At 42.5% G+C, this 26,255-nt stretch overlaps 1 protein-coding gene across 5 annotated transcripts; it reads left to right on the top strand.

Annotated features, from left to right (window-relative positions):
- The first annotated feature begins 178 nt into the window (after positions 1 to 178).
- On the top strand, positions 179 to 24,626 carry Prpf3 (pre-mRNA processing factor 3). 5 transcript variants are annotated; one of them, NM_001108559.1, is made up of 15 exons: positions 179 to 288; positions 2,466 to 2,658; positions 4,574 to 4,704; positions 7,331 to 7,477; positions 8,557 to 8,640; positions 8,801 to 9,021; positions 11,186 to 11,492; positions 12,072 to 12,238; positions 15,010 to 15,089; positions 18,425 to 18,568; positions 19,129 to 19,228; positions 19,432 to 19,545; positions 20,882 to 21,000; positions 21,242 to 21,325; positions 24,297 to 24,626. In NM_001108559.1, exons 2-15 carry the CDS (start codon positions 2,514 to 2,516, stop codon positions 24,365 to 24,367), a joined length of 1,914 nt encoding a protein of 637 aa, NP_001102029.1. In that variant the 5' UTR covers positions 179 to 288; positions 2,466 to 2,513; the 3' UTR covers positions 24,368 to 24,626. The 5 variants fall into 5 exon arrangements, 4 of the variants coding, with proteins under 4 accessions (NP_001102029.1, XP_063138242.1, XP_008759536.1 ...); XR_005500314.2 differs by lacking the exon at positions 179 to 288 and adding an exon at positions 22,637 to 22,698 and having other exon boundaries at positions 2,514 to 2,658; positions 21,242 to 21,335; positions 24,297 to 24,373; XM_063282172.1 differs by lacking the exon at positions 179 to 288 and adding an exon at positions 22,637 to 22,698 and having other exon boundaries at positions 2,514 to 2,658; positions 24,297 to 24,622.
- Positions 24,627 to 26,255: the final 1,629 nt, after the last annotated feature.

Below are 26,255 nucleotides of genomic sequence, written 5' to 3'. Positions count from 1 at the left end.
CAAACGACTTCTGCTCCCGGCAATCAGGACTGGACTAACGTTGGCTTTGCTCCGCGGCAAGTCAGCGAGCGGACTTAAGCTTTAGGATCCCGCCGCGCGTGCGCCCGGCCGCCGGCACCTTGATACCGCGGCTGCGCGGCTCAGGTCCCGCCTTCTCAAGTCACGTGTTATAGGGACCGCAGCGTGGCGGTGGCTCTGGCGGTAGCGACGGCGGGCCATAGGGCAACCGGAAGGTTTCCGGTTCCGGTGTAACGTTCGGGCTCCGTCTCAGGGGCTGAAGTTTGTGAGGTGAGTAGTGGCCCTGCGCCCGAGAGGATAGCCTTCGGTCCGAGCGGCTGGACAGGGCGGGAGTGTTCGGCGGGAAGCAGGCTGAGAGGAACCCCGGGTTCTGTTGGGGGACGGAATCAGAATGGGCTTGCTGAAGGAAAAGGGCGGGGGCGGGAAGGAGCAGGGTGGGCAGACCTGCTCTGAGGTGAGGAGTTAGGTCGGACTCGGTTGAAGCGGGGGCCAGTTGGAAAGATAGTAAAGAGGGAGCATGGGGGACTCAGGGGCTTGTAGCTTAGAAAAGTAAGGAATTCCTTCAGAAGATGAGAGTCTGCTTTCTGCTCATTCAGAAGACAGCCTTCTGCCTTCCTCCCGTTCCCCTCTACCCCCCAGGCCCACACCGACACTGACGCCTCCTCGCTATTATAGTTATTTGGTTGGTGACAACTGTAGTGATTGGAACTTTCTTATCCATTGACTGCTTCGTTTGCACATTCGGGTCGAATTTGAAGACATCTATTTGTCAGTATATTGCCTGGGCTCACATCCAGTCTTCTAGTGTTTCACCTATTACTTTGGATTTTGAAAATTGCTTAAACTTTCCAGTCTATTACTCAATTGTAGTGGGTCGTAAGTTTCATTAACACGAGGATTCTTGGCTGTTTTGTTCACTGCTGTATGTGTCTTTACATGCAGTAAGTATTCTGCTTAACAAGTAATAGGAACTTAAGTATTTACTGAATGGAGTGTTATGTCAGATGTTCCCACTTTCTAAGATGAGTATCCTGAGGCTCTGGTGATTAACTTGCTTACCTAAGGGCTTATAAATGGTAGTGCTTACTATATCCTCTCTTCAGTGGGCTTTCTTCTCCACCTTTAGTGCCTGTGTTTGCTTTCTTTTTGATAGGCAGTATACTGCTATCTCATGATGGCCCAAAAAGCAATCCCAGGATTATTCATAAGACTTGTCACTGAGGAACAGCCTTTCAGCTTCATTCAGGTGTATTAAATACTGTGCATTGATAGATCTTCTGAGAGATAAGTCTGTCAATTGTAGGAGCTAATTAGACTGCATCTTTTTGTTTTATGACAAGGTCTCATATAGCCAAGAGTTGACATTGAACTCCGTAGACAAGGCTGGACTTGAACTCCTGATTCCCCTTGTGCTGGGATCACAGACTTGTATGGTCATTTGAGGTGGCATCTTTTAGATGTCTTTAAACACCTTGAAAGAGTCATTTCCCAGATCGCACTACGATACAGGGCAGTGCTAAGAGGAGGTCAGCTGGGAAGTTAAGGTCAATTGACTGACATACAGCCATTGGGAAGAAAATCAGAAATTAAGTTAACTTTATGCTGGTGAAGATGTTTGAGATTTAAGAGTACCCAAATGTAAGCATGAATAGTGTTGAAATTTTACACCAATTTGCATTAAGTAATAAAGAATCATTTTGGCATATAGAATGCTTACAACCATGAATAAATCTACAGAGAAATGACAGCATTCTTAAAGATTATGAGATTTAACAGGAGGACTGACTTGAATAAAACCTCTTATTTGTATCCATTAAAGATGTTTTAGGTCAAAGCCGGGTTAGAGAATGCCTTCCAGAGTAGACGTAATAGTAAGGTTGACTTCTAGATTGACTCTTCAGATGTTCTGTTTGCCTATCCTTTATATGACAGAGTCAGAAGTTAGAACCCATTCCTCAGATTAGGTTATTCCTAGTTTGTTTATTCTTCAGATAGTGTTGATGACTGATGCTGAGTTAGAATCAAAATATCAAATGAGTGGGGCATGGTGGTATGCTCCCGGAATTCCTCACTAGGTAAGTGGAGGAGAATTGCCAAGTGTTGAGTTCTGCATGAGCTACATTGTAAGACCCTATCTCAAAACTCAGAAAAGCTGGGGCTGGGGATTTAGCTCAGTGGTAGAGCGCTTACCTAGGAAGCGCAAGGCCCTGGGTTCGGTCCCCAGCTCTGAAAAAAAAAGAACCAAAAAAAAAAAAAAAAAAACTCAGAAAAGCTAATGGAACCCTTTCCTCCTGTTTTGAAGCTTGGTTTTAGGGAAAGTATTCTCCATATCAAATGGAGAGACATGCCTAGGGGTTGAAAATAGGAGTGGGGAAAGCACCCTTATTATACTGTTATCTTGATTGCTTTGTTTTCCTTTTCTCTGACTCTTGCTTGGTTTCTTTTAGGTGTAGTACTTTGTCCGATTTGAGCTCTTAGTCTCTGTTTCCTCCAAAATGGCACTGTCTAAGCGGGAACTGGATGAGCTGAAACCATGGATAGAGAAGACAGTGAAGAGAGTGCTGGGTTTCTCAGAGCCCACGGTGGTCACAGCGGCATTGAACTGTGTGGGGAAGGGCATGGACAAAAAGAAGGCGGCTGGTGTGTACCTCTCTGACTCTTCTGACTTAACAAGTATATTGATTCCAAACACTAATTTGAAACTGCCCCAGGTTGTTCCTATTGGAGCATCAAAGGAAAGGTGGGGCTAGCCCCTTCTCCTTTTGTTGTTGTTTTCTTGTTTTGTTTTTTTGAGACAAGGTTTCCTCTGTAGCGATGTCTGGCCTGAAACTCAGATATCCACCTGCCTCTGCTTCCTGAGTGCTGGGATTAAAAGCACACACCACTCCCTCCTCCCCCTTTTTTATTAAAAGACAGGGTCTCATGGATCCCGGCCTGGCTTCCAGCTCACTAGCCGAGGATGCCCTGAGACTTAGGAGTCTACTTCCTCTACATCAGCAGCTCTCCACCTGTGGGCTGTGACTCCACAGGGTTGAATATCAGATGTCATGTATATCAGGTTTTTACATTAGGATTCATATCGGTAGCAAAATTACAATTATGAAATAACATCAAAATAATTTTATGGTTGGGGTCACCATGACATGAGGAACTATTAAAGGGTGGAGTCATCAGGAAGGTTGAGAACTGCTGTCCTGCGTCCTGAATTCTGGGATCACAGGCCTGCACCACACCTGATTTATGCAGTATTGAAGATTGAGGAAACTGGCACCTAGGCAAGCACTCTACCAGCTGAGCCATTCCTCGCTCCTTATTTTCTCTTCTGTTATAATGGGAAGAGCTTAGATAACCAACCTTTCTCTCTTTTTATTATTCGTGGTGCATTGTGAATTACAATCTTTGATCATCGTACCAAGTCACCCAAGTCAAATTTGCTTAGGAAATATACTGCAATCAATGGCTGATTCTGATTGGCATCTCAAAATACGTAGATTTTGTTATTGGTAGTCTTCCATAATTTGTAGTATAAAGTGATATTTTATCTTAAATTGGTTTTAAGGTGCTAGGGATTGCACCCCAGCCCCTGTACCTGCCTAAGTATTTTTCCACAGAGCTACATTCCCAGCCTTCATTTTAAATTTTGCTGTTCAATTTCAGCATCAAAAGTAGCCATACTACTTTTTGCTTAAAAAAATAAAATAAAATAAAAGACCTTTTACTTCATACAGCAAGGTCATTAAGTAAATCAGAAACTGGGAATTCTGCAAAGGAAATTGTTTCTTTAGTTATTATGAAAACAGAGTTTCATAATTTAGCCTTAATTGGCTTCGGTTTCCTGAATCTAGGATTAAAAAAGTGTATATTATTATGCCTGGCTATTTTTGTTTTTGTTTTATTTATTTATGTGTTTGAGTGTTTTGTTTACATTTATGTATATGCTCCACAAGCTAGAAGGAGTCAGATCCCCTGAAACTGGAGTTACAAAAGACAGTTGTGAGCCTTCATGTGAGTATTGGGAATCAAACCTAGGTCCTCTTGGAAAAGCAGCCAGTGCTCTTAACTGATAGGCCATCTCTTGAGCCCCTACAGTTTGTAGTTTTAAATTATGCATCTGTGTGTCTGTATATGGTATGTGTGCATGGGAGAAGATGCCTTCAGAGAGGTCAGATTCCCCTGGATCTAGAGTCATAGACAGTTGTAAGGTATTCATTGTGGATTCTGGGTACTGGCAGCAGTATGTCCTCTCTAGTCCTCTACAAAGAAATTCTTAGAACTTTCCTGCTGGGCGGTGGTGGCACACACCTTTAATTCCAGCATTCAGGAGGCAGAGGCAGGCAGATCTCTGACTTTGAGGCCAGCCTGGTCTACAGAGTGAGTTCTACAACAGCCAGAGCCGCACAGAGAAAGCCTGTCACTCTCCCCTCCTGCATTCCCCCCCCAAAAAATAAAAAGTAAGAACCTTTTCCCCTCTTCTTTTAGTCTGTGGTTTACTACATGTCTGGTATTGGACTATATACTTTACTTTTTAATCTATGGTCTCTTTTTTTCCTGTCAGATCACCTGAAACCTTTTCTTGATGACTCCACTCTCCGATTTGTGGATAAGTTGTTTGAAGCTGTGGAGGAAGGCCGGAGCTCAAGACACTCCAAGTCTAGCAGTGACAGAAGCAGGAAACGAGAGTTAAAGGTAGGTTATGGTTTGTTATCTAGTGAGCTCAGGAGTGTTTGGAACCATAAGAAACGTGCTGAGCTTACCTGGCTCACCCTTGGCATCTACTATTAGAACACCTAGTGTTGGGGCTGGGGATAGCTCATTAATAGAGTGCTTGCCCCGCATGCATGAGGCCCTGGGCTCCGTCCAGTACTGCAACAATTAATAGAGGTTAAAAACAACAACAAAACAGAACACCCAGTGTTGTAGAAAGGTCCTCAGATATTAAAGTAGAGGGTAGGGTTGTCACTGTCATGGTCTATGGATTATGAGTGAAGTCCAGTTGAAGTAGTTCAAAGAAGCAATTGATAGCTTCGTCTTTTTTTTTTTTTTTTTTTTTCACATGTGGTTTTATTTTCACCATTCCCTCTTTACTACTACCTATAAAATGATCTGTCCAAGAGTCTTGGACTGTTTGAAGCCTAGACATGCTTCAGAATGTCTCTGCTGCTTCCTGACTGTAGACCTCATTCTTCCTCATTAATAGAGATTTCTATTTAATGCTTACAGATACTCTGCCTAAAAACAACTACCATACAGTCCACATCACTCTGTACCCTGCTGAGGGTCACTGACTCCATGCGTGGGCCAAGTGAAAGAGTTAGGGAGTAGAAATACCACCTTTTCTAAAGGGCATATTCTGTGGTTGCTATGTAGTCATGACCTTTTAACATGAGCAGTGTCAAGTGACTGGTCTCTCTTATCTCAGTTCCCTAACATAGCCAGTTTCTCTATCTGCCTTCCCGTCAGCTCTTTTAGATGTTTGGTTGCTTTGTTCTGAGATCGGGTCATACTATATAGCTAGCTCAGGCCGTTCTAGAACTGTGATGTGCCCGAGTGCTAGGATTACATATGTGTACCACCATGATCAGGTTGTCTGTCTTTAGCAAGTTTTCTTTTGCTTATGGATTTTTCTTAAAGACTCATTTTTAAATTTTTATTTCTATGTATCCACACAAGTGCCCCTAAAGATCAGAAGAGGGTGTCAGATCCCCTTGGGTTTGAGTTGTAAGTAACTGTGAGCCACTACGGGAACAAACTCTTGACAAGACAGTGCTCACTCTTTTTTTTTTTTTTTTTTTCCTTTTTTCTTTTTTCTTTTTTTTCGGAGCTGGGGACCGAACCCAGGGCCTTGTGCTTGCTAGGCAAGCGCTCTACCACTGAGCTAAATCCCCAACCCCGACAGTGCTCACTCTTAACCTCTAAATCATCTCTCCAGCCCTTGTCTTGGATTTTGCTACCCAGCCCAGACTGTCCTCAAGCTCAGGTTCTTGTGGCCCAGCCTCCTGAGTGCCAAGATTCTGAGCATGCTCCACCATCATGCCCAGCCCTAGCCTTTGATACCTTGCACATCACTTGCTTTTCCTGAGGTACACACAGAAAAATAAGCAGTGTCCGCTTGGGTCTATACCCATGCCATATGACCAGGAAAATAGAAACTCCTATCCCTTTTGTTTTTTTGAACATTATAGGGTGATCAGAGAAAGGAGACTTAGTCCTTGACTTAAATCAGTCTGCTGTTTAGGAGTGCGGAGTTGCAATAAATCAGACACACGTTACAAAATGTGAGTGGCAGTTTTGTCTACATTTACAATTGATTATGGAATTTCAGACTTGTGTTGAACTTGAGGAGATGATTAGACCACCTACCATACAGATTAACTCAGGGAAGATTATGTTACAGCAGTACTGCTGCAGTAAATGACAAGCTCATGCTGTGAATGAATTTACTACATTGGGTGGGATAGTACAATGGTTTCTTGAGGGAGAGATCTAGATAGCATGGGATATGGGTCCCATTTTTGGTCCATTCAAGTCCCCACTCCACACAATATATTATGGGAGAGTCCTTTTTCTTGAACTGTAGGAGTTCCAGGAAGCGCTCGCCCCTGGCTGAGGATATGTCCTTGCAAAACACGAGCCCTCCTAGTGAAGAGGGGATGTCACCCAAAGCCTACCACCGGTGTGTACATTTGCTTTTTCCCATTGTCCCTTCCAGTTGGCCACTCTTGGTCCTATTAAATTCATTTTGCAAATTAGTCAACATATTTGAGTTCCCATTGTATGATAAGAAGAAAATGTTATTGGGGAATACTAAAAAAGAACAAATCTCTTTTCTGGAAGAACTTAGCTTTTACTTGGGAGAAAGTAATACCTAACACTTGGCAAACAGTGTCAGAGTATAATGTGATCTAACATGAGCCGAGCTCGGAGTGCTGAGACGGTGTGAAAGAACAGTTGGATCAGAGTGGGGTGAGATAGATAATGAGGAGAACTTCCTGGAGGAGGTGAGTTTTAGACAGGATTTGTGGGAAAGGAAGAAGAGCATTACAAACATAGGCAGTAGCACTGGTAAAGATCTTGACATGGGAACATTTATCAGAACATGGGAATGAAATTTGCTTGAATCAGGAAGGAGAATGATGAAGTTGGGTGAATGGTCCACTTGGTGGAATATCTAGAAGACCCTGCTTCTTGCAAGTAGTTTTTGAAAGATTGTCGTATTTCCCTGGGGAAACCACAGGATGCTGGTAGGGGTTGGGATGGTTCTTCCTTTTTCCCCTAGGGAGGGATACAATTCTTTCATTTTGGGTTCCTTTAGGAGGTGTTTGGTGATGACTCTGAGATCTCAAAGGAATCATCAGGGGTAAAGAAGCGGCGAATACCCCGTTTTGAGGAGGTAGAAGAGGAACCAGAGGTGATCCCTGGACCTCCGTCAGAAAGCCCTGGCATGCTAACGAAGCTCCAGGTCAGTTAAAAGAAGCAAAGGGATTTTTGTGAGTTGAAGCACATGGGTTCAGGCCCACAGTGATCGTGATTTGAGTTTGTGTTAACTACTTGGGGGAGTTTTATTTTTTCCTTTATATTTTAGCAGTCTTTGGTTTGATCAGAAGTAACCCAGCTAAGAATTATTGAAATTGGATTTATTGAGCACCTGGTATGATACATCATCATCGGAAAAAGAAAATGAAATGACAGCACTTAGCTTGACTTCAGAGCTTCTTTCTGATTTTGTTAGGACATAACCAGGGTTCATGGAGACATCTCTAAAGAGCCTGCACCATTGCCCATGCACACCTACAGTAGGAATTCAGGGTCCGATAATGTGATTATTAACATTTTTAAAGACAAGGTCTTGCTATTTAGCCCTGGCTGGCCTGCGATTCACAATGTATAAGATCAGGCTGGCCTCAGACACAGAGATCTGCCTGCTCTTGCTTTCCAAGTGCTGAGATTAAAGGCGTGTGCTGTCATGCGTGGCTCATAACCATGATTTTTAAACATACTGTGAATGTTTATGTGCACACAGGAACCTGTGGGAGTTACGTGTCAGATACCCTAGGACTGGTTAGAGATGGTTGTGAGCCACCTCGTGGATGCTAGGACCTGAACTCAGGGCCTGTACAAGAGTGGTTGGTGCTTTAGCTCTGAACCATTTCTATAGTCTCCCTGCCTGCTTTTAACATAGTAGCTTGTTAGGAAGCACGCATGCACTGCTTTCCCCCCTTTTAGATTTGTGAGAAGTTAAGGTATTAATGCCTTATCCAAAGAAATACAGGCAGAAAGTGTGGCGCAGTTCTAGCCTTATACTGTCTGAGTCTCAGTCACTGTAGTGTATGCTACCTAATATACCAGTCCTAACTTGGGGGTGGGGAACGATCAGAAAATTCTGGTGCTTAAGTGTATATCTTCTTGTCTGTGGTATAGATAATATATTTATTGTGGAGACATTCACAAAATTTTGGGTCTCTGGAACTGAATGCCTTTTCATTTAGGACCATGTATGGGGGAAATTAATCTTTTCAACCTTTTCCCTCTGGAGAGCAGATCAAACAGATGATGGAGGCAGCAACGAGACAAATCGAGGAAAGGAAAAAGCAGCTGAGCTTCATCAGCCCCCCTGCACCTCAGGTACTGAAAGACGGGTTAGCACATAGTCTGTTGTCATTCGTCCACTCGAGGGTCCAGCAAGTGCTCCAGCTGTCTGCCATAATCTGCCACGGTGTCTATGTGTGTATCTGTGTTATGCCTGTTTCAAACTCTTGGATTTCTTTTAATCTCTGTCTTATAGCCAAAGACACCTTCTTCTTCCCAACCAGAGCGACTTCCAATTGGCAACACTATTCAGCCCTCCCAGGCCGCTACCTTTATGAATGATGCCATTGAGAAGGCAAGGAAAGCCGCTGAACTACAAGCCCGAATCCAGGCCCAGCTGGCTTTGAAGCCAGGGCTTATTGGCAATGCCAACATGGTGGGCCTAGCTAATCTCCATGCCATGGGCATAGCTCCACCGTGAGTATCCTTCACACAGTCCCTTGTCACTTCTAACATTTTTGGAGTAGTTAATTAAAGGTAATTTACTTACATGTTTCTGTCTTTTTTTCTAAGATTTATTTATTTTATATATGTGAGCACACTGTAACTGTCTTCAGACACACCAGAAGAGGGCATCGGATCCCTTTATGGATGGTTGTGAGCCATCATGTGGTTGCTGGGAATTGAACTCAGGTCCTTTGGAAGAGCAGTCAGTGCTCTTAACCGCTAAGCCACCTCTCCGGCCTGTTAATGACTTATTTTCTCAAAGAACATTAAATAATTTCTTACAGTTTTATATTTTTAATATATGATCTAAATTCAGTTGCATTTATTTTTGGCTTTTGTTGTCTGCTTATAACTGGTAGAAATAAAATAATGTTTTCACTTAATAACAGAGGTAAGAATAGAATCAGATTTCTGGACTTATTACTTAAGAGCTTCAGCCACTAAACAATATTGGTTGAGACTCTATATGTCTGCAACTCTAACTCAGGAGGGAGAAGCAAGAATAGTGAGGTAAATACGAATTTAGACTAGTCTACATAACAAGTCCTAGGCCAGCCAGAACTTCGTAGCAAGACCCTGTCTCCTTTGTGATTGGTCTAGCATCCCAAGACTAAGAACTTGGGTGCAAATGATAGAGTTGTTTCCCATGCATCCCAGTAGTAGAACGTCTGGCTAGTATGCAGGAGGCCTTGGGCTCTCAGTCCCTTGAACCACCACAAAAGGGATGGGGGTGAAGGGGAATAACCTAGAAGATGGCTCAATGGTTAAACCACTGGTTCTTCTTCCAAAGGATTCAGGTTCAATTCCTAGTGTCCACATGGTGGCTCACAATTGTTTGTGACTCCAGTTCTGTAGGACCCAATGCACTTACACAGACTTACATGCAGACAAAACACCAATGCAGGTGAAATAAGAACAAAAAAGGGCAGGTGAGGGTTTGGTGGAAAGGTGGCTAGTAGTTCAGAGTACTTGCTGCTATTCCAGAGGACCAAGGTTTGGTTCTCCGTACTCACAGGTTGGCTATCTTTAAGTCTGGTTCTGGAGGACCTGAAAATAAATTTTGAAAAAGGAGAAGAATTTGGGAATAAAACAAGATTAGATAATGACCAGGTGGTGGCAAGAGCACATGTCTTTAATTTCAGTATTTAGGAGGCAGAGGCAGGGAAGTCAGAGTTTGAGGCCAGTCTGGGCTATATTCCAGGATAGCTAGGGCTACACAAACCCTATCTCGAAAAACCAGGGGGAAAAAAGAACAAATTTTTCTCAATATGATTTTAGAATTAATTTCATTTGATTATACCCTGTTTCCAAATACTTGGTTTGATGTATTTTTTGTGGGAGCCCATGAACTTGAATGTGCTGTACAAATTCTCAAATACTGAGATATATCCTCATCATGGTTTGATGTTTTATTTTATATTAACTCTTAGCTAAAAAACAGAACTAATTTACATTTTTTGCTGTTTTGTTTCAAGATTTATTTTATGCATATGAATATTTTGCCTGCATAGATATCTTTGTAGCTCCTGGGTAGATGGTATCTTCAGAGGTCAGAAAGAGGCCTAGAATTCCCTAGAACTCAAGTTACAGGCAACCGTAAGGCCCAACTGGGGTTGAAAATCAAACCCAGGTCCTTTTCTCAACTGAGCCATCTCTTCTCAGTCCCCCTACTCTGATTTTTTTTTTTTTTTTTTTTTTTTTTTTTTTTTCCGGAGCTGGGGACCGAACCCAGGGCCTTGCGCTTCCTAGGCAAGCGCTCTACCACTGAGCTAAATCCCCAACCCTGATTTTTTTTTTTTTTTTTTTAAGATTTACTGTCTGCAGACACACCAGGAGGCATTGGATCCCATTATAGATGGTTGTGGGTCACCATGTAGTTGCTGGGAATTGAACTCAGGACCTCTGGAAGAGCAGTCAATGCTCTTAACCACTGAGCCAACTCTCCAGCCCTCTGATTTTTTTTTTTTTTTAAATGGAGATTTTACCAAGCCTAAGCACTGATGAGATTGCCTTCCCTAAGGTTAATTTACAATTGTCTTTGATAAGTCTGATTCCTTTTGTTTTCTGTTGGGTTTTCCTTGCTTTGTTGTTCCATGTAGGATTTATTTCTTTGGGGGATGTTTTGTTTTTTCAGGAAAGTCGAGTTAAAAGATCAGACGAAGCCCACCCCACTGATCCTGGATGAGCAAGGCCGCACTGTGGATGCCACAGGCAAGGAGGTGGAGCTCACACACCGCATGCCCACCCTGAAGGCAAACATTCGAGCTGTGAAGAGGGAACAGTTCAAACAGCAACTAAAAGAAAAGCCATCAGAAGACATGGAATCTAATACCTTTTTTGACCCCAGAGTCTCAATTGCCCCTTCCCAGCGTCAAAGACGCACTTTTAAATTCCATGACAAGGGCAAATTTGAGAAGATTGCTCAACGATTACGGACAAAGGTAATTTAGAAGTTAAGAAGCTGACACAAAGACACTTTTAGGTCCATATATTTGGGAAATAGAAACAATTTAAAACAATGAGTAGTTGGTTTAAGTGGTCTAATATTCTTAGAATGTTTGTTGTTTACTAGATTTCTCTTCCTGACTGCTTTCTGCTTATGTAGATATTTTCCCATTGACTGACAGTTGAGGAGAACAGCTCAAAGCAATTTCTTGACTTCTTTTGTTGAACGATTGCCTGATTTTAAAATTGACTACAGGAAATCTATGTGCTTGGGAGCGTTGGATTGACTGTAGTTAGTTAGATTGACCCTTTTGTCTTCTCAGAGTGAGGTTTCTATGGACTCCCACCAATGTATGTCTACTGAAAACACGCAGTATGAGTGAAAGAGACAAGAGTTGGGGGAGTAAGTAAACCGAGTAAAGTGAGGCAGCTTCTCTTTCAAACCCTTGAGACGTTGTGAACTCATTACATTAGGTGTGAGAATTTAATAAGAGTTAAATTTGTTGTCAAATTTGTGTCTCTACGACGTTCTTTGCTCTAACTTACCTCCCTACCTTGTTTGGTCTTGCTCTTAGGCTCAGTTGGAAAAGCTGCAAGCAGAGATTTCACAGGCTGCTAGAAAAACAGGCATTCATACGTCGACTAGACTTGCCCTCATTGCTCCTAAAAAAGAGCTGAAGGAAGGCGACATCCCTGAAATTGAGTGGTGGGACTCCTACATCATTCCCAATGGCTTTGACCTGTGAGTTTGTTAAGTTACCAAGAGAAAGGTGCTAATACACATCAGATAACACTTTAAATGCAGAGGAGTAAATAACTACACAAACAGGTTTTCAAACCGACTTGACTTATGTTTAGCTTTTGGGGTTAGTGTACCAAAATCAGAGACCAGTAATGTGAAATGAGTCTGAAAAACATATATTTACTTTTTAATTTTTGTAGGGCTAGGGGATGAACCCAGGGTCTATTTTATCTTGGCATATTTTAGAGTTTTATGGTTTTTTCTTACTATGTATTCTGTGTATTTACCTGCTTATAAAGATCCATTTTTAGTTCAGTGGTTAAACATGTGCCTCGTCTGTAGAAGGTACTTGGGTTTGATACCAGAGCTGCAAAAAAGGAAAATTTATCACTGCTTTTTTTTTCCCCACCCTTTAAATTTAGTGGTGTGTGTGTGTGTGTGTGTGTGTGTGTGTGTGTGTGTGTGTGTACAGGCATGCAGATGTACAGGTGTGCCCATGTATAGTTTTTTATCAGTTTTTCCTTCTACATTGTTGAGACAGGTTTGGGAGGAGGGGTGTCTCTCTTGTTACCTCCAGTGTGTTCCACATAGGATTTTGCCAACCATTCACTTTTTTCCAGTTCCCATTTTGTTGTAAGAATGTTGGAATTTCAGGTGTGGGCTACTATAGTCAGCTTGCTTGCTTGCTTGCTTTTTTTTTTAAAGATTTATTTATTTATTTTATGTATGAGTACAGAGACATCTTCAGAAGAGGGCATTGGATCCCATTACAGACGGTTGTGAGCCACCATGTGGTTGCTGAGGGTCGAACTCAGGACCTCTGGAAGAGCAGTCAGTGCTCTTGACCCCTGAGCCATGTCTCTAGCCCTACAGTCAGCTTTCTTTTTATTTTTATTGTATATGTATGAATGCTTTGCCTGAATAGCCTGCAAGTGTATGAATATGTGCCACATGTTTCCCTAGTGCCTGAGGAGGGCAGAAAAGACTGCCAGATGCTCAGGACCTGGAGTTGTACCCATTGACAAGTCATTGTGTGGGTGCTAGGAACTGAACCCTGGGCCTCTGGAAAAGCAGAAGTGGGTTTCAGTTAGTTGGGTTTTTTGTTGGTTTTGCTGTTTTGAGACAGGGTTTTTCTGGGTAGCCCTGGCTATCACTTTGTCACAGGCTGGCTTCTAGCTTCTGAGTGCTGGGACAAAAGGTGTTCAATACCACTGCCCAGTCTAGTAGAAGTGTTCTTAGCCATCGAGCCATTTTTCTAGTCCTCTTGCTTTATTTAGTAACTGATTTCTTTTCATTCTTTTTCTTTTCATAGGTTTTTTTATGTTTTTGTTTTCCAGGGAGAGATTTGATAGAGTCTCAATATGTAGCCATGGCTAGCTTGGAACTTACTGTGTACAGTAGAGTGTCCTTAAACTCAAAGACATCCACCTGCCTCTGCCTCCTGGGTGTTAACATTAAAGGTGTACCACCACTCCTGGCATCTTTTTGAAGTATGGGTAATACTAGTAATACTCAAAGCTTATGCAAATTAAGTAAGTGCTTTACTACAGAGTTTACAACCCCCTCTAGGACAAAGGTTCTTAATTTATTGGTCCAATAATGATGATGAACTTTATTAGCACAGTGTCACTGAGTTTGCTCAGTTGGCAAACTACTACTTTGCTGCTCAGTCTAAGATATTAATTCAGTAGTAAAAAGCCAGCTGTGGGAGCTCGGAAATTAAGAGCACTTAATTAAAGTAATCCAGCATCCACATGGCTTACAACCACCTGTAATTCCAGTTCCAAGGGATCCAACTCCCTCTTCTGACCTTTGTACATACCAGGCACACACATGGTACACATACATAAATGCATATGGAACACAAAACAACTCGTGTGTGCATACATGCGTGTGAGTGAGCATGAGTATGCTAGGATTGTATAATGGTGTGGGCCTGTAATCCTAGCACTAGGGAGGACAGGGATAGGAGGATCCCTCCAGCTTACTGGCCAGCCAGTCTATAAGGTGGAGAAGGATTGAGCAAGTCCTCCACTTGAGTGTAATGCACACTTGCACAATATACACATGACAAAGACTTTATTGGAGAACTTCACATCTGTTCCTTCATTCTGATAATGGCTTTAGAAGCCTGTGTCATAACCTTTTTTTTTTTTTTTCTCTTTTCAAACCATTTATTTATTTGTCTGCCTGCTTTTCTAGTAACTCATTGTTACTAATCAGAAAATACATTTGGGGCTGGAAAGATGGCTCAGTGGTGAAGAGCACTGACTGTTCTTCCAGGGGATCCAGGCTCAATTCCCTGTACCCACATGGCAGCTCACAATTGTTTTTAACTCTAGCTCCAGGGATCTGTGAGGTGGGATCTGGTGCCTGTACACAGACACACATGCAGGCAAAGCACCAGTGCACATAAAAATGAATCAAAAAGAGAAAACAGGCGGCCTATCAGGGATATCAAAGTTGACATTAAGATTGGGAATGGCTAGTGTAAAGAAGATGTGCGACTCTTTATTTTTGCGTGATGTACATTGGAGGTTTGTATGTATGTCTGTATGAACTGGAGTTTGACACCTGTGATCTGCCATTGAGACCCCATTTTCTTGTTTTAAAAATTATGTGTAATTAAGTATAATAAATATAGGAAAACACATAAAGAATGGATATTTTTTCAGTGTGTTTCTAGGCTATTCTTTTTGTTTGTTTTCTAAGCTATTCTTGATATCATCTCTACCCACATATCTTGTTTTCTTTTCTTCCTCCAATTTTAGTACAGAGGAAAATCCCAAGAGAGAAGATTATTTTGGAATCACAAATCTTGTTGAACATCCAGCCCAGCTTAACCCTCCAGGTAATGAATGTGCAGATTGTCCAACTTAAGGTCTAGAATGCAGCATTGACCACACAGTGCATGCATACATGCGCTCTTGGCCTGTGCTCTCCAACCTAGAGCCACGTGTGATTTTTGAAATGATTTATTTTTTAGTTGCATTGGTGTTTTGCCTGCGTGTATGTCTGTGTGAGGGTGTCGGATCCCCTGAAACTGGAGTTGCAGATGGTTGTGAGCTGCCATGTGGGTGCTGGGAACTGAACCTCAGTCCTCTGGAAGAGCAGCCAGTGCTCTCCTGACATCGTTCCAGCGCCTTGAATTTAAATTTTAATTAAGTTAAATGATTGAACTGGTCAGTGGCTACTGGGGCAACACTGTGGATATTTCAAGTTGAACTTGTAATAATGTCAAATGCTAATTCTACCACCACCAAAAACTGTCAATCTATTGCCATTTTGTTTTTTGCTTTTAATTTTTATTTATTTTGATACATTATATGTTTGTTTTGAGAAAGGGTCTTACTATGTAGACCATGCTTACCTGGAACTTTTAGAGGCCCTCCTGCCTCTGCCTCCTGATTAACCCTCCCCCCCCCCCCCCCAATCTATTTTGTTTTCCTCTCCTGGCTTCCTTTAGCATTGTGTTAGCATTAAAATAACAAAATCTAGCTAACTCTTGGGGTAACCAGTGGAGGTGCCACTTCATTACCTAGGCTATTTGTTATGAAATATAAGCCTGTTTATTTGTTCCTGTGCCTGGGTTGGGTAAGGATCTGTGAGGTGAAGAGTCTGTCAGAAACCCAAGGGTCTCTAGCCTGAGACACTGATAAATGGAAGATGTGTGCTAATTCACTCACTTCCCCAAATCACTTGGAATTTCTCAGTAAAATTCTTCTAGCAATGACCACCCTTTGTGTATGTGAATCCCATGTTGCTGGCCCCCATTTGTGGGTCTTTGACTTTATTCAGTCTTTTTTTTTCCTTTTTTCTTTTTTTAAATAATAAAATCTGTTAGTTTGGTCAAATGAGATAGGTGGTTTAAGCGGTTGTGTTACTCCATGTCTGTAACCCCAGCACTGTGGGGAATTGTGATTCAATGTAAGCATGGGATAGATACAGAGGCTCTATCTCAAAAGGAGGAGGGCGATTGTTGCTTACCTGACCACTGTATATACTTTAAGACAGCAGCAGAGGTTGTAGTTGTGGGTCTGTTCTCCATTTGTGTGCCTTCAGGAAGTCACTTAGAACTTAGAGTTTCCCCCAAAGAACAGCTGATATGCTACTGGCGGGGCATAATGATGCGTGCTCTTGGAATCCTAGCATCAGGAAGCTGATAGAGATGAAGCAGTTCTACGTTTGAAGCCAACCTGGGGTGCATAAAACCTGTTTCCAACAAACAAAAGAGAGGGATGTAGATCCTAAGGGAGTTACCTTCCCTCAGGATGAACTGAGATAATGCCATAGTGACAATTTCACTTGGCCATAGTTCCAAGAAGTTCAGAAAAATATATTGAGACCTTGAAATAAAGGTCAGACATCCTTTGTCTGAAATGCTTGGGACAAAAGTGTTTCAGATTCTGTTGTTTCAGTCTTTGAGACATTTTCATAGCATTTGAGATCTCATGTGGGAATTTGAAAATATAATAGTCGAAAAGTTTTAATTTCAAGAGATAGGGGTGACTCATTGGGTAAAGCACTTGCTACACAGGTGTGAGAGAGAGACAGCCCTAGAGCAAGCCTCCTGCCTCAGTGTGCAAAGTGGAGAACGATTAAGGAAGACGCCAGTTAGCCTCTGGTCTACACACACACAGGCACACACATGTAGGTGTACATGCGTGTCTGCACACCACACATACAAAACAAGTTAAATTTGAAATGCTTCCTGGATTTCTGACACTGGGAATATAACTCAATTGGTAGAATGCTTGTCTAGCATGCATTAACCCCTAGGTTGGATCCCAGCCCTACATAAACCAAGTGCAGTGCCATACACTTTTAATATCAGCACTTTTATACACTTTAATAATATCAGTGTAGAGACAGGAATATTAGAAGTGCAAGGTCATCCTCGTATATTGAGTTCAACACCTACTGACTTTCAGACCAGCCTGGGATAATGACATCCTGTTCAAAATCATTTTGGAGAATCGCAGGTTTTAGGTTTTTTAGATTAGGCCCATAATACAAATTAAAAATAGGAACTAGGCTTAATTAGATTCTATTTAACTGTCATAAACTATCAAGTAAATATGCTTTAAAAGTATAGGGGATTTTTTAAAAAGTTTTATTTTACTATCAAGCCCATTGGTTCAGTTAGAGTGTGATGCTAGTAAAGGTTTATTAAGATCTCTGTGTGTGTGTGTGTGTGTGTCTGTCTGTCTGTGTGTGTGTCTGTGTGTGTGTCTGTGTGCATGTGTGAATGCGCAGATGCCCTCAGTGATCAGAAACTAGAGCTACAGGTGGTTGGTGTGAGTCACCCCGTGTGGGTACTATAAACCGAAGTTAGGTCCTCGGGAAGAGCAGTGTGCACTTTTTAAAATAATGAATGTATTTTTATTTAGGTGTCATGGGGAGTGGGTAATGTGCATGTATCTAGGTGCTCTTGGAAGTCCTAGAATTTAGAGACATTTATAAACTGCCTATGTAAATACTGGACTTGAATTCAGGTTCTCTGGAAGAGCAGTAAGTATTCTTTTTTTTTTGGTTCTTTTTTTCGGAGCTGGGGACCGAACCCAGGGCCTTGCGCTTCCTAGGTAAGCGCTCTACCACTGAGCTAAATCCCCAGCCCCATAAGTATTCTTAACTGTTGAACCATCTCCCCTTCTAGCTCCTTCCAGAGGATTCTCCCTATTTCCTAGTACTGAAATTGAGACGAGTTGTACAGTAGTTACCATTGCTGCATTGCCAACACAAAATTTATTGTTGTATAGGTTAGCGAATTTCAAATCGTATTCCGTGGAAGCAGCAAAGTACAGGAAGTAGGGCCTGGGTGGAATTCTAGATTCTTACACTTCCTCGACTTCTTACCCAGTGCTGCTGTTTGCACACTGCATCTGCTGAAAGTGTTCAGCTTCTTAAACACTATTGATGAGAGATAATACTTTATAGTAAAAAATAATCACATCCCTCTCACCCCTTAAAATAACAAATGGGTCACACGGTTTGTGGATGCCTATAATTCCAGCAGTTTTAAGGTGAAAGCAATAGGACCTGAGTTCAAGGCCAGTCTGGGCCACAAAGCAAGCCTTATCCTTCAGCCTCTTCCCTCAGATTCTAGTTGATGGCTTTTCTGAGTGAGAGATACACATCTAAGCTCCTGTGATTTATGTTTTGGTAACTCTTTTTTCTTTTTGACAGTTGACAATGACACACCAGTTACCCTGGGTGTGTATCTTACAAAGAAGGAGCAGAAGAAACTTCGGAGGCAAACAAGGAGGGAGGCACAGAAGGAGCTACAGGAGAAAGTCAGGCTAGGCCTGACACCTCCTCCAGAGCCCAAAGGTATATGCCTGCTGGCCTGCTACCACAGAGTCAGTCAGTCCGTCCGTCAGTCTGTCCGTCAGTCAGTCCGTCAGTCCGTCAATCTGTCTTCTAAAGGCACTTTAATGTTTTTGATTTTTTTTTTTTAATCATTTACAGGATTTCTTTTTACCTGTGCTGTTTTCTTATAGCAGAACAATACATTCTAGAACACATTCATTATAGAAGTCATTTAGAACTTGTTTTTAATTATTTTGTTGTTGGTTGGTTGGGTTTTTTTAACTTCTCTTAATCACTGCTTATTTCAGATCTCTGCTTTAAATTCACTTTTTACAATAATTCCTACATTGAAAATCCTTACCTGGTTAACTCAGATTTTATAGGAGTTCAATTTATTTCTCATTTCTCATTCATCAGCATTAAAAATAAATAAATAAACTCTACAAATACAACTATTGTCCTCATGAATATATATATTTGGGAGGATATACCTAGATAGTATATATAGCTAGTAGGTGATCCTAGCTAAAGAAGTAATATAAGAGATTAGGAGATTGATTGCTGCTTTCTTTCCGTTGTAGTGAGGATCTCCAATTTAATGCGAGTATTAGGAACAGAAGCAGTTCAAGACCCTACAAAGGTAGAAGCCCACGTCAGAGCTCAGATGGCAAAGAGACAGAAGTAAGTAGAGTTCGGTGGGGTAGGGTGGGGTGGAGTGCGGTGGGGTGGGGTGGGATGGGCAGAGCCCCGGTGCTATCCTTCCAGACCCTCCCGGGGTTGCTGTGGGAGGAGGGGAGAGTCCTCTGTTGCTCTCTCTTTCCCTTAGCCCTGCCTCTGATCGGCAATGCCTTTCTCACTTGTGGATGTCCTTCCTGTCACGACAGAGCGCACGAAGAGGCCAACGCTGCCCGAAAACTTACAGCAGAACAGAGAAAGGTCAAGAAAGTTAAAAAGCTTAAAGAAGACATTTCACAGGGGGTGCACATATCTGTGTATAGGTAGGTGTTACATAGGCAGCCATCCCTGTTTCTCTTTTGAGACAGCGTCTCTCTACCTAGTCCCAGATAGCCTGGCGATCCATAAGTAGACTGGGCTGGCCTCGAACCCAAAGATCCACCTGCCTCTGCCTCCCTGGTTCTGGGATTAAAGGTGTGGTCCATCATCATGCCCTCTTTGCACCTAAATTCTCAATATCTTCCCAGTACTTGGGAAGCCCAATCACTGTAGCCTTAAAATATACCTCCTATATTATTCTTTTGTGATGAATACCTCACTTCTCTAGAAAGGACAATTTTTTTCTTTATTACCCTGTCTTTATCCACATGCTGGAATACATTTTTATTTTTGTATTAATATAATGTCTTTATTTTATTTTTCTAGGTTAAATTTATGCTTCCTACTTTTTAGCTATGCTTATTTCTACTAACTAGTTCTTTATCAGAAGTGGCACATTATTATTAAACTACTGTTTATTTAGATTAAAATTTTTGGAGCAGATGGGATGATGCATACCTGTAATTCCAGCACATAGGAGGAACAGGACAGTTCTGAGTTTGCAACTAACCTGGGCCACATAGCACGTTTTTGGCTATCCCAAACTGGAAAACAGCAAGATATGTTCTAATAATATAGAGAAGCACTTTCTGAAAGAGTCCCCTCCCTGTTCTCTGATCTCTTAGGACTCTATCTATAGCTAATTACTATTTACAGCTTTTGATGTCTCTGTTTGGAAAGTTTTATGAATATATGGCATCTACACTCTAGAGGTGACAGAATTTAGAGCCTTTTCTACCTGCTGGAACATTGTGCTTATAAATACTTTTGGATGATAGTAAGTACCTGTCCTGCATTCATAGAGAATATTCTAACTACTTACTATGGAGAACTATGTGGCCAGCACTTGGGAGGCAGAGGCAGAATCTCTTGAGTTCAAGGCTAGCTTGGTCTATGCAGTGAGTTTCTGGCCAGCCACACTACATAATGAGACCCTGTCTTTAAAAAGTAAGATACAGGGGCTGGAGAGTTGGCTCAGAGGTTAAGAGCACTGACTGCTCTTGAGTTCAAATCCCAGCAACCGCATGGTGGCTCACAACCATCTGTAAGGAGATCCAGTGCCCTCTTCCGGTGTGTCTGAGGACAGCTACAGTGTACTTATATACAATAAATGAATAAATCTTTTTTTTTAAAAAAAAGTAAGCTAGAACTGTATTTACAAGAGAATAGAAACACAGCCGTGCTCCAGAGGTCCTGATTGTAGATCCTTGGATTCGCCATTCCATTCAGGCAGCTACTAATAGTAAAACTGAAGACGTAACTAAAATTTCCCTCCTCCAGAGTTCGAAATTTGAGCAACCCAGCCAAGAAGTTCAAGATCGAGGCCAATGCTGGGCAGCTGTACCTGACGGGGGTGGTAGTGCTGCACAAGGATGTCAACGTGGTGGTCGTGGAAGGGGGTGAGTGTGCACAGGGTTGAGGGAAGCTCTTCTTCAACAGCCTGAGCCCTAAAGTGGTTGGCATGGTGGGGAGAAGGCAGAGAGAGGTGTGTGAAGCAGGTGTGTGGCCTCTGCTGTGTCTGCAGTAGGACCTGTGCTCTGGTCCTGGGCTCAGGTCACCCACCCAGGGCCATCCAAGTGTGAGACGGGCTCAGAGGTTCTTTCTATGGTGTCATCTTTCCAACTCAAAATTCTCTTTCAGGCCCCAAAGCCCAGAAGAAATTTAAGCGTCTCATGCTACATCGGATAAAGTGGGATGAGCAGACGTCTAACACGAAGGGAGATGGTGAATTGGGGTTAGAAGGGATTAAATGGGAGAGCTATGGGAGGTGGGATAATAGTTCTGTCTGCTTTTCTTCCACCTTTCCTAGAATAGTCTAGTGTTCAAGAATTTTAGACAGACTACTTAATTTTGTTTTGTTTTGTGTGAGACAGGGTCTCACTGTATGGCACTGGCTGGCCTTGAATTCCTAAGATCCACCTGCCTGTACTTTGTAAGGGCTGAGATAAGATGTGTGCCACCCTGCCCAGCTAGGCTGACTTAGACAGCATTGTTCCCTGTATCCTTCCAGGACTTTCTCCCAGCTGGCTTTCCTCTCTGTCTTGGCTGTAAGTTCTGGTTGCAAGAGTATATTTAAAGTCAGCAAACTATGCATTCATGTGTACAATATCTACCCAATGTTATTCTTCAGTTAAGTTTCTTGTTAGCTATGTCATGGTAGTTCACACCTGTAATGGTACCACTTAAGAGGCTCTCAAAGGAGGTCATCTTGAGTTATGTAGCAGTTTGAAAGCAGCTTAGGCCACATGAGTCTCAAAAAAAAGTTGGTATTTATTTTAATCACTCTAGACTAGTAGTGTGCACCCAAAACCCCAGCACTCAGAAAATGAAAGTAGGAAAATCATGGGTTTGAAACCAACTGAGGATACATGCCAATTTAAAGCAGATATGGACTACATACAGAGACCCTGTTTCCTCCCACCTCCCATCCCCCCAAAAAAGGAGTATTGAATATATAAAAAACAGATTTTCAGATCACCAACACTTTTAGTCAGGAAAGGATACTTTGGGTTTTGTTTAGAGACAAACTGGTTTTTGGCTTGTCTGAAACTATGTAGACCTAGCTGGCTTCTCACACAACAGAGGTCTACCTTACTTTGACTGCCAAGTGCTAGGATTAAAGGCATAGGCCACCATGCTCAGCCACAAGGAAGATAACTTTGGGGCTAGCATTAAAATTTACTAGTGAAGCATTTGTCTACCATGTTCAAGATCCTGGACACTGAGGGACAGGGTGTGGGGCGCAGGTAAAAAAAAAAAAAAGAGAGAGAGATATTTACTGGGACATGATTGCTGAAGCTCGTAATCCCAGCTCTCAGTAGGCTGAGTCAGGAGGATGGTCTCAAATTGAAGAAGAGGCCCAAGGTACAGGGGTAACGCCTATCTCAATAAGTAAGTGTGGCATGTGCCTGTAACCCAGAATTGGGAGGTGGAGGTAGGCAAATCCTGCTAAGTTGGAGGACAGCCTGAACTAGGTAGTGAGAACCTGTCTCAAAAAAGCAAAACAAATACTGAGATTTTTTTTGTCTTTTCCAGATGATGAGGAATCTGATGAAGAAGCTGTGAAGAAAACTAACAAATGTGTACTAGTGTGGGAGGTTAGTGTCTTTGTAAAATGCTGCAACGGAAAGTTAGCTGGAATGTTTAGAGCACTGTTTAGAAGTTGGCCTGTAGAATACACCAACTGGGGAAGTGTCTGGAGATAATGCTAATAGGAGTGGGAGTGCACATCTCACCTGGAAGTTAGTGTTTCCGGGCCTGAAGAGGGAGGGAAGTAAATTATGCTGCTTTCCTCTGGGGGAGTAAAACTGCATTAGATGGAAGAATTTGATGGTGGGTGGGTGGGAGCCCCGTGACGAGTGCTTATCTAATGCAGTTAGAGTCCGAGTTTGATCCTCAGCTCTGTAGCAAAATAGGACGCTGGCAGTGTGTCGGTCAGCCATTCAGTCTGAGCAGGATGGCGTCAAGTCTCATTGTCTTATCTATAAAATATGGGCGTTGAGAATAAATTAGAGCAGGCCCAAATTCAACTCCCTGTACTCAGTTTGGAGGAGCTCATCTCCTGTAACTCAGCTCTAGGGGATCTGACACCGCGGCCTTGACAGATGGCCTGCCCTCACATGAACATGTGTTTTCCTTTTTAAAGGGATTTATTTTGTATGTGAGTGCTTTGCTTTGCATATATGTGTGTATCTACATCACATACATGCCTTAATGCTCATAGAAGCCAGAAGGAGGGTATCAGATCCCTCAAAACTGGTACAGATAGTTGTGAGTCTCTATGTGGGTGCTTAGAACCAAACCTGGTCCTCTGTAAAAAACAGTAGTTGCTCTTAATTCCTGAGCCATCTCTCTAGCTCATAAATAATTTTTTAGTCTTAAAAAAAAAAAGAGGCTGGGAGGCTGGAGAGATGGCTCAGTGGTTAAGAGCACTGACTGCTCTTCCAGAGGTCCTGAGTTCAATTCCCAGCAACCACATGGCGGCTCACAACCATCTGTAATGGGATCTGAAACCTTCTTCTGGTGTGTCTGAAGACAGCTACAGTGTACTCACTCTACAGTGTACTCACATACGTAAAATAAAAATCTTTAAAAAAAAAAAAAAAAAAGAGGCTGATGCTGTTACTCAGTGTAGAGTTTGTTTTGTTTTGTTTTGTTTCGGAGCTGGGGACCAAACCCAGGGCCTTGCGCTTGCTAGGCAAGCGCTCTACCACTGAGCTAAATCCCCAACCCCTAGAGTTGTTTTTCTTACATACCTGACACCATAGATTAGATCCCCAGTACTTGGAGGAAAAAAGCTGTTTACATCTGTGGTTCCCTTTAAAACAGTAACAGAAAAAAACAAACTAGAAACCCTTATATATAATTACACAAATATCTAAGACATGGGGTTATAATTACTTTATCATAGAATCACATTTCAGCTAGGGATGTTGCTACACAAATGTTACTAGCCTTTTTAAAAGAGTATTATGACCTGTTTAATTAAGTTGAGGTGTTAGAGTGCTTGCCTAACATGAATAAGGCTCTAACTTCAGTTTCCAGCACTGGATAGCGGATGAATTAGAAAGCTTATTACAATTCTAGTCTCTCCTGGGTTTGGTGGTACATTAGGATGCTGAGGTAGGATTTCTAATTCAAAGGGAGTTATTCTTTTCAAATAAGTAAATAAATATACCTTTCACTTGTTACCTAGGGCACAGCCAAAGACCGGAGCTTTGGAGAGATGAAGTTCAAACAGTGCCCTACAGAGAACATGGCGCGTGAGCATTTCAAGAAGCACGGGGCTGAGCACTACTGGGACCTTGCCCTGAGTGAATCTGTGCTGGAGTCCACCGACTGAGACGACTGCTAGCCTTGTGTCTTCTTCTCACTCTGCTTCCCAACCTTACCCAACTGTGCGTGTGATCTCAGAACCGTGCCAGGCTGATACTGGGGCAAAGAGACTACCAAGTTCACCCAGTCAGCCTGGTGCTACCCTTCCTCCTGTATGTGCATATGATTAAAGAGTTATTTTTAAAATTAGTATGATTTTTTCATATGGTCATAGATATTAAAGTTTGGTTCTGTGAGTGACTTTTTTCCATTTTCCTAGGATCCTGGCAGTTGAAGTGTGTAAACACCTGACTGCTAAGCAAACGGTAAGTCTAGTTTTCTGGAGCTAGTGAGTCAGAAGTGGTATCAGGTGTTTGTGGGATGAGTGGCCAAGTACACTGTGTATTTCTTAACCTTGGTAGCTATAGTAACAAGGTCATATGTTGGTCTCTTTATTTTAGGTCAGGTCCCAGGAAATTAGTTAAGTGGGTATGGCTATTTTGATTGAAATAAACTAGATACTGTCCAAAGGCATCAGTTGGTAGATGTCTTAGTCAGGGTTCTCTAGAGTCACAGAACTTATGGGTAGTCTCTATATAGAAAGAGAATTGGTTGATGACTTACAGTCTGTAGTCCAACTCCCCAGCAGCTGTGAATGGAAGTCCAAGGATCTAGCAGTGGCACAGTCCCGCAAGGCAGGCAGGCAGGCAGGCAGGCAGGCAAAAAAAAGAGTCTTCCTTCTTCCAATGTCTTTATGTAAGTCTCCAGCAGGTGTGTCCCAAATTAAAGGTGTGTAACACCACACATGGATCTGGGACTTGCTTTGTCCCGGGTGACCTTGCTCTCAGAGATCTCCTTGCCTTAAGCTCCTGGGATTCATAGCCACTTTGCCTCAAGATCTCCATGCCGGGGCTGGGGATTTAGCTCAGTGGTAGAGCGCTTACCTAGGAAGCGCAAGGCCCTGGGTTCGGTCCCCAGCTCCGAAAAAAAGAACCAAAAAAAAAAAAAAAAAAAGATCTCCATGCCAAGATCCAGGTCAGAAACTTCTATCTCCCAGTCTCAAGATGAGGATCACAGGTGAGCCTTCCAATTCTGGATGTAGTTCATTCCAGATGTAGTCACGTTGACAGCCAGGAACAGCCACTACAGTAGACTAAGACAGGATTCAGTAATTCAGTCCAGTTTTCACAGGTAGATCTGTTAGTGATGCCATGCGACTCCTCTCAGTGATATGCTAAATAAACTTATGATTTTAAGATAGGATGTCATGTAACCTAGATCAGCCTCAAACTTGGCTATGCTCAGGGTTACCTTGAGCTTCTTACCCTCACTTCACCTACTGAGATAACGCCTTTATATGTGTGGTTGGGGATACTGAACTCAGGATTTTGTGCGTACTGGCAAGCGCCGTACCTGCTGAACTCATTCCCAGTCCCTAACTTAATACATTGTCCTTGGCAGGTGGTGGGGAGTCAGGTAGTCAGGCATAGTGGTCTGTGTAATCTCAGTACTAAGGAAGCTATATCAAGCAGATCCCTGTAGCTCTAGTACTGAGCTTGGACTGTTTGGACAGCCTGGTCTATCTCAAACATCCCTTGTATTATTTCCTTGCTGTGATAAAACACCATGACTAAAGTTTATTTTGGTTTATGGTTTCACATGAGTTGTGTGTTGAGGCAGGCCTGGCAGCAGATGGACAGAACAGGAAGCTGGTTGATCACATTTCACCTGCACATGATGCAGGGAAGTCTGTAGGAAGTGGGGTAAAGCTAAAACCCTCAAGGCTGGCCCCCAGCGGTAGTCTTTCATCTGCAAAGGTCTAAGCCCTAAAGGTTCCATA

Source organism: Rattus norvegicus, chromosome 2 (genome assembly GCF_036323735.1).
Source record: "Rattus norvegicus strain BN/NHsdMcwi chromosome 2, GRCr8, whole genome shotgun sequence".
NCBI classification, from domain to species: domain Eukaryota; kingdom Metazoa; phylum Chordata; class Mammalia; order Rodentia; family Muridae; genus Rattus; species Rattus norvegicus.
The sequence above is the reverse complement of the archived record's forward strand: the minus strand, read 5'-3'. Positions and strand labels throughout refer to the sequence as shown.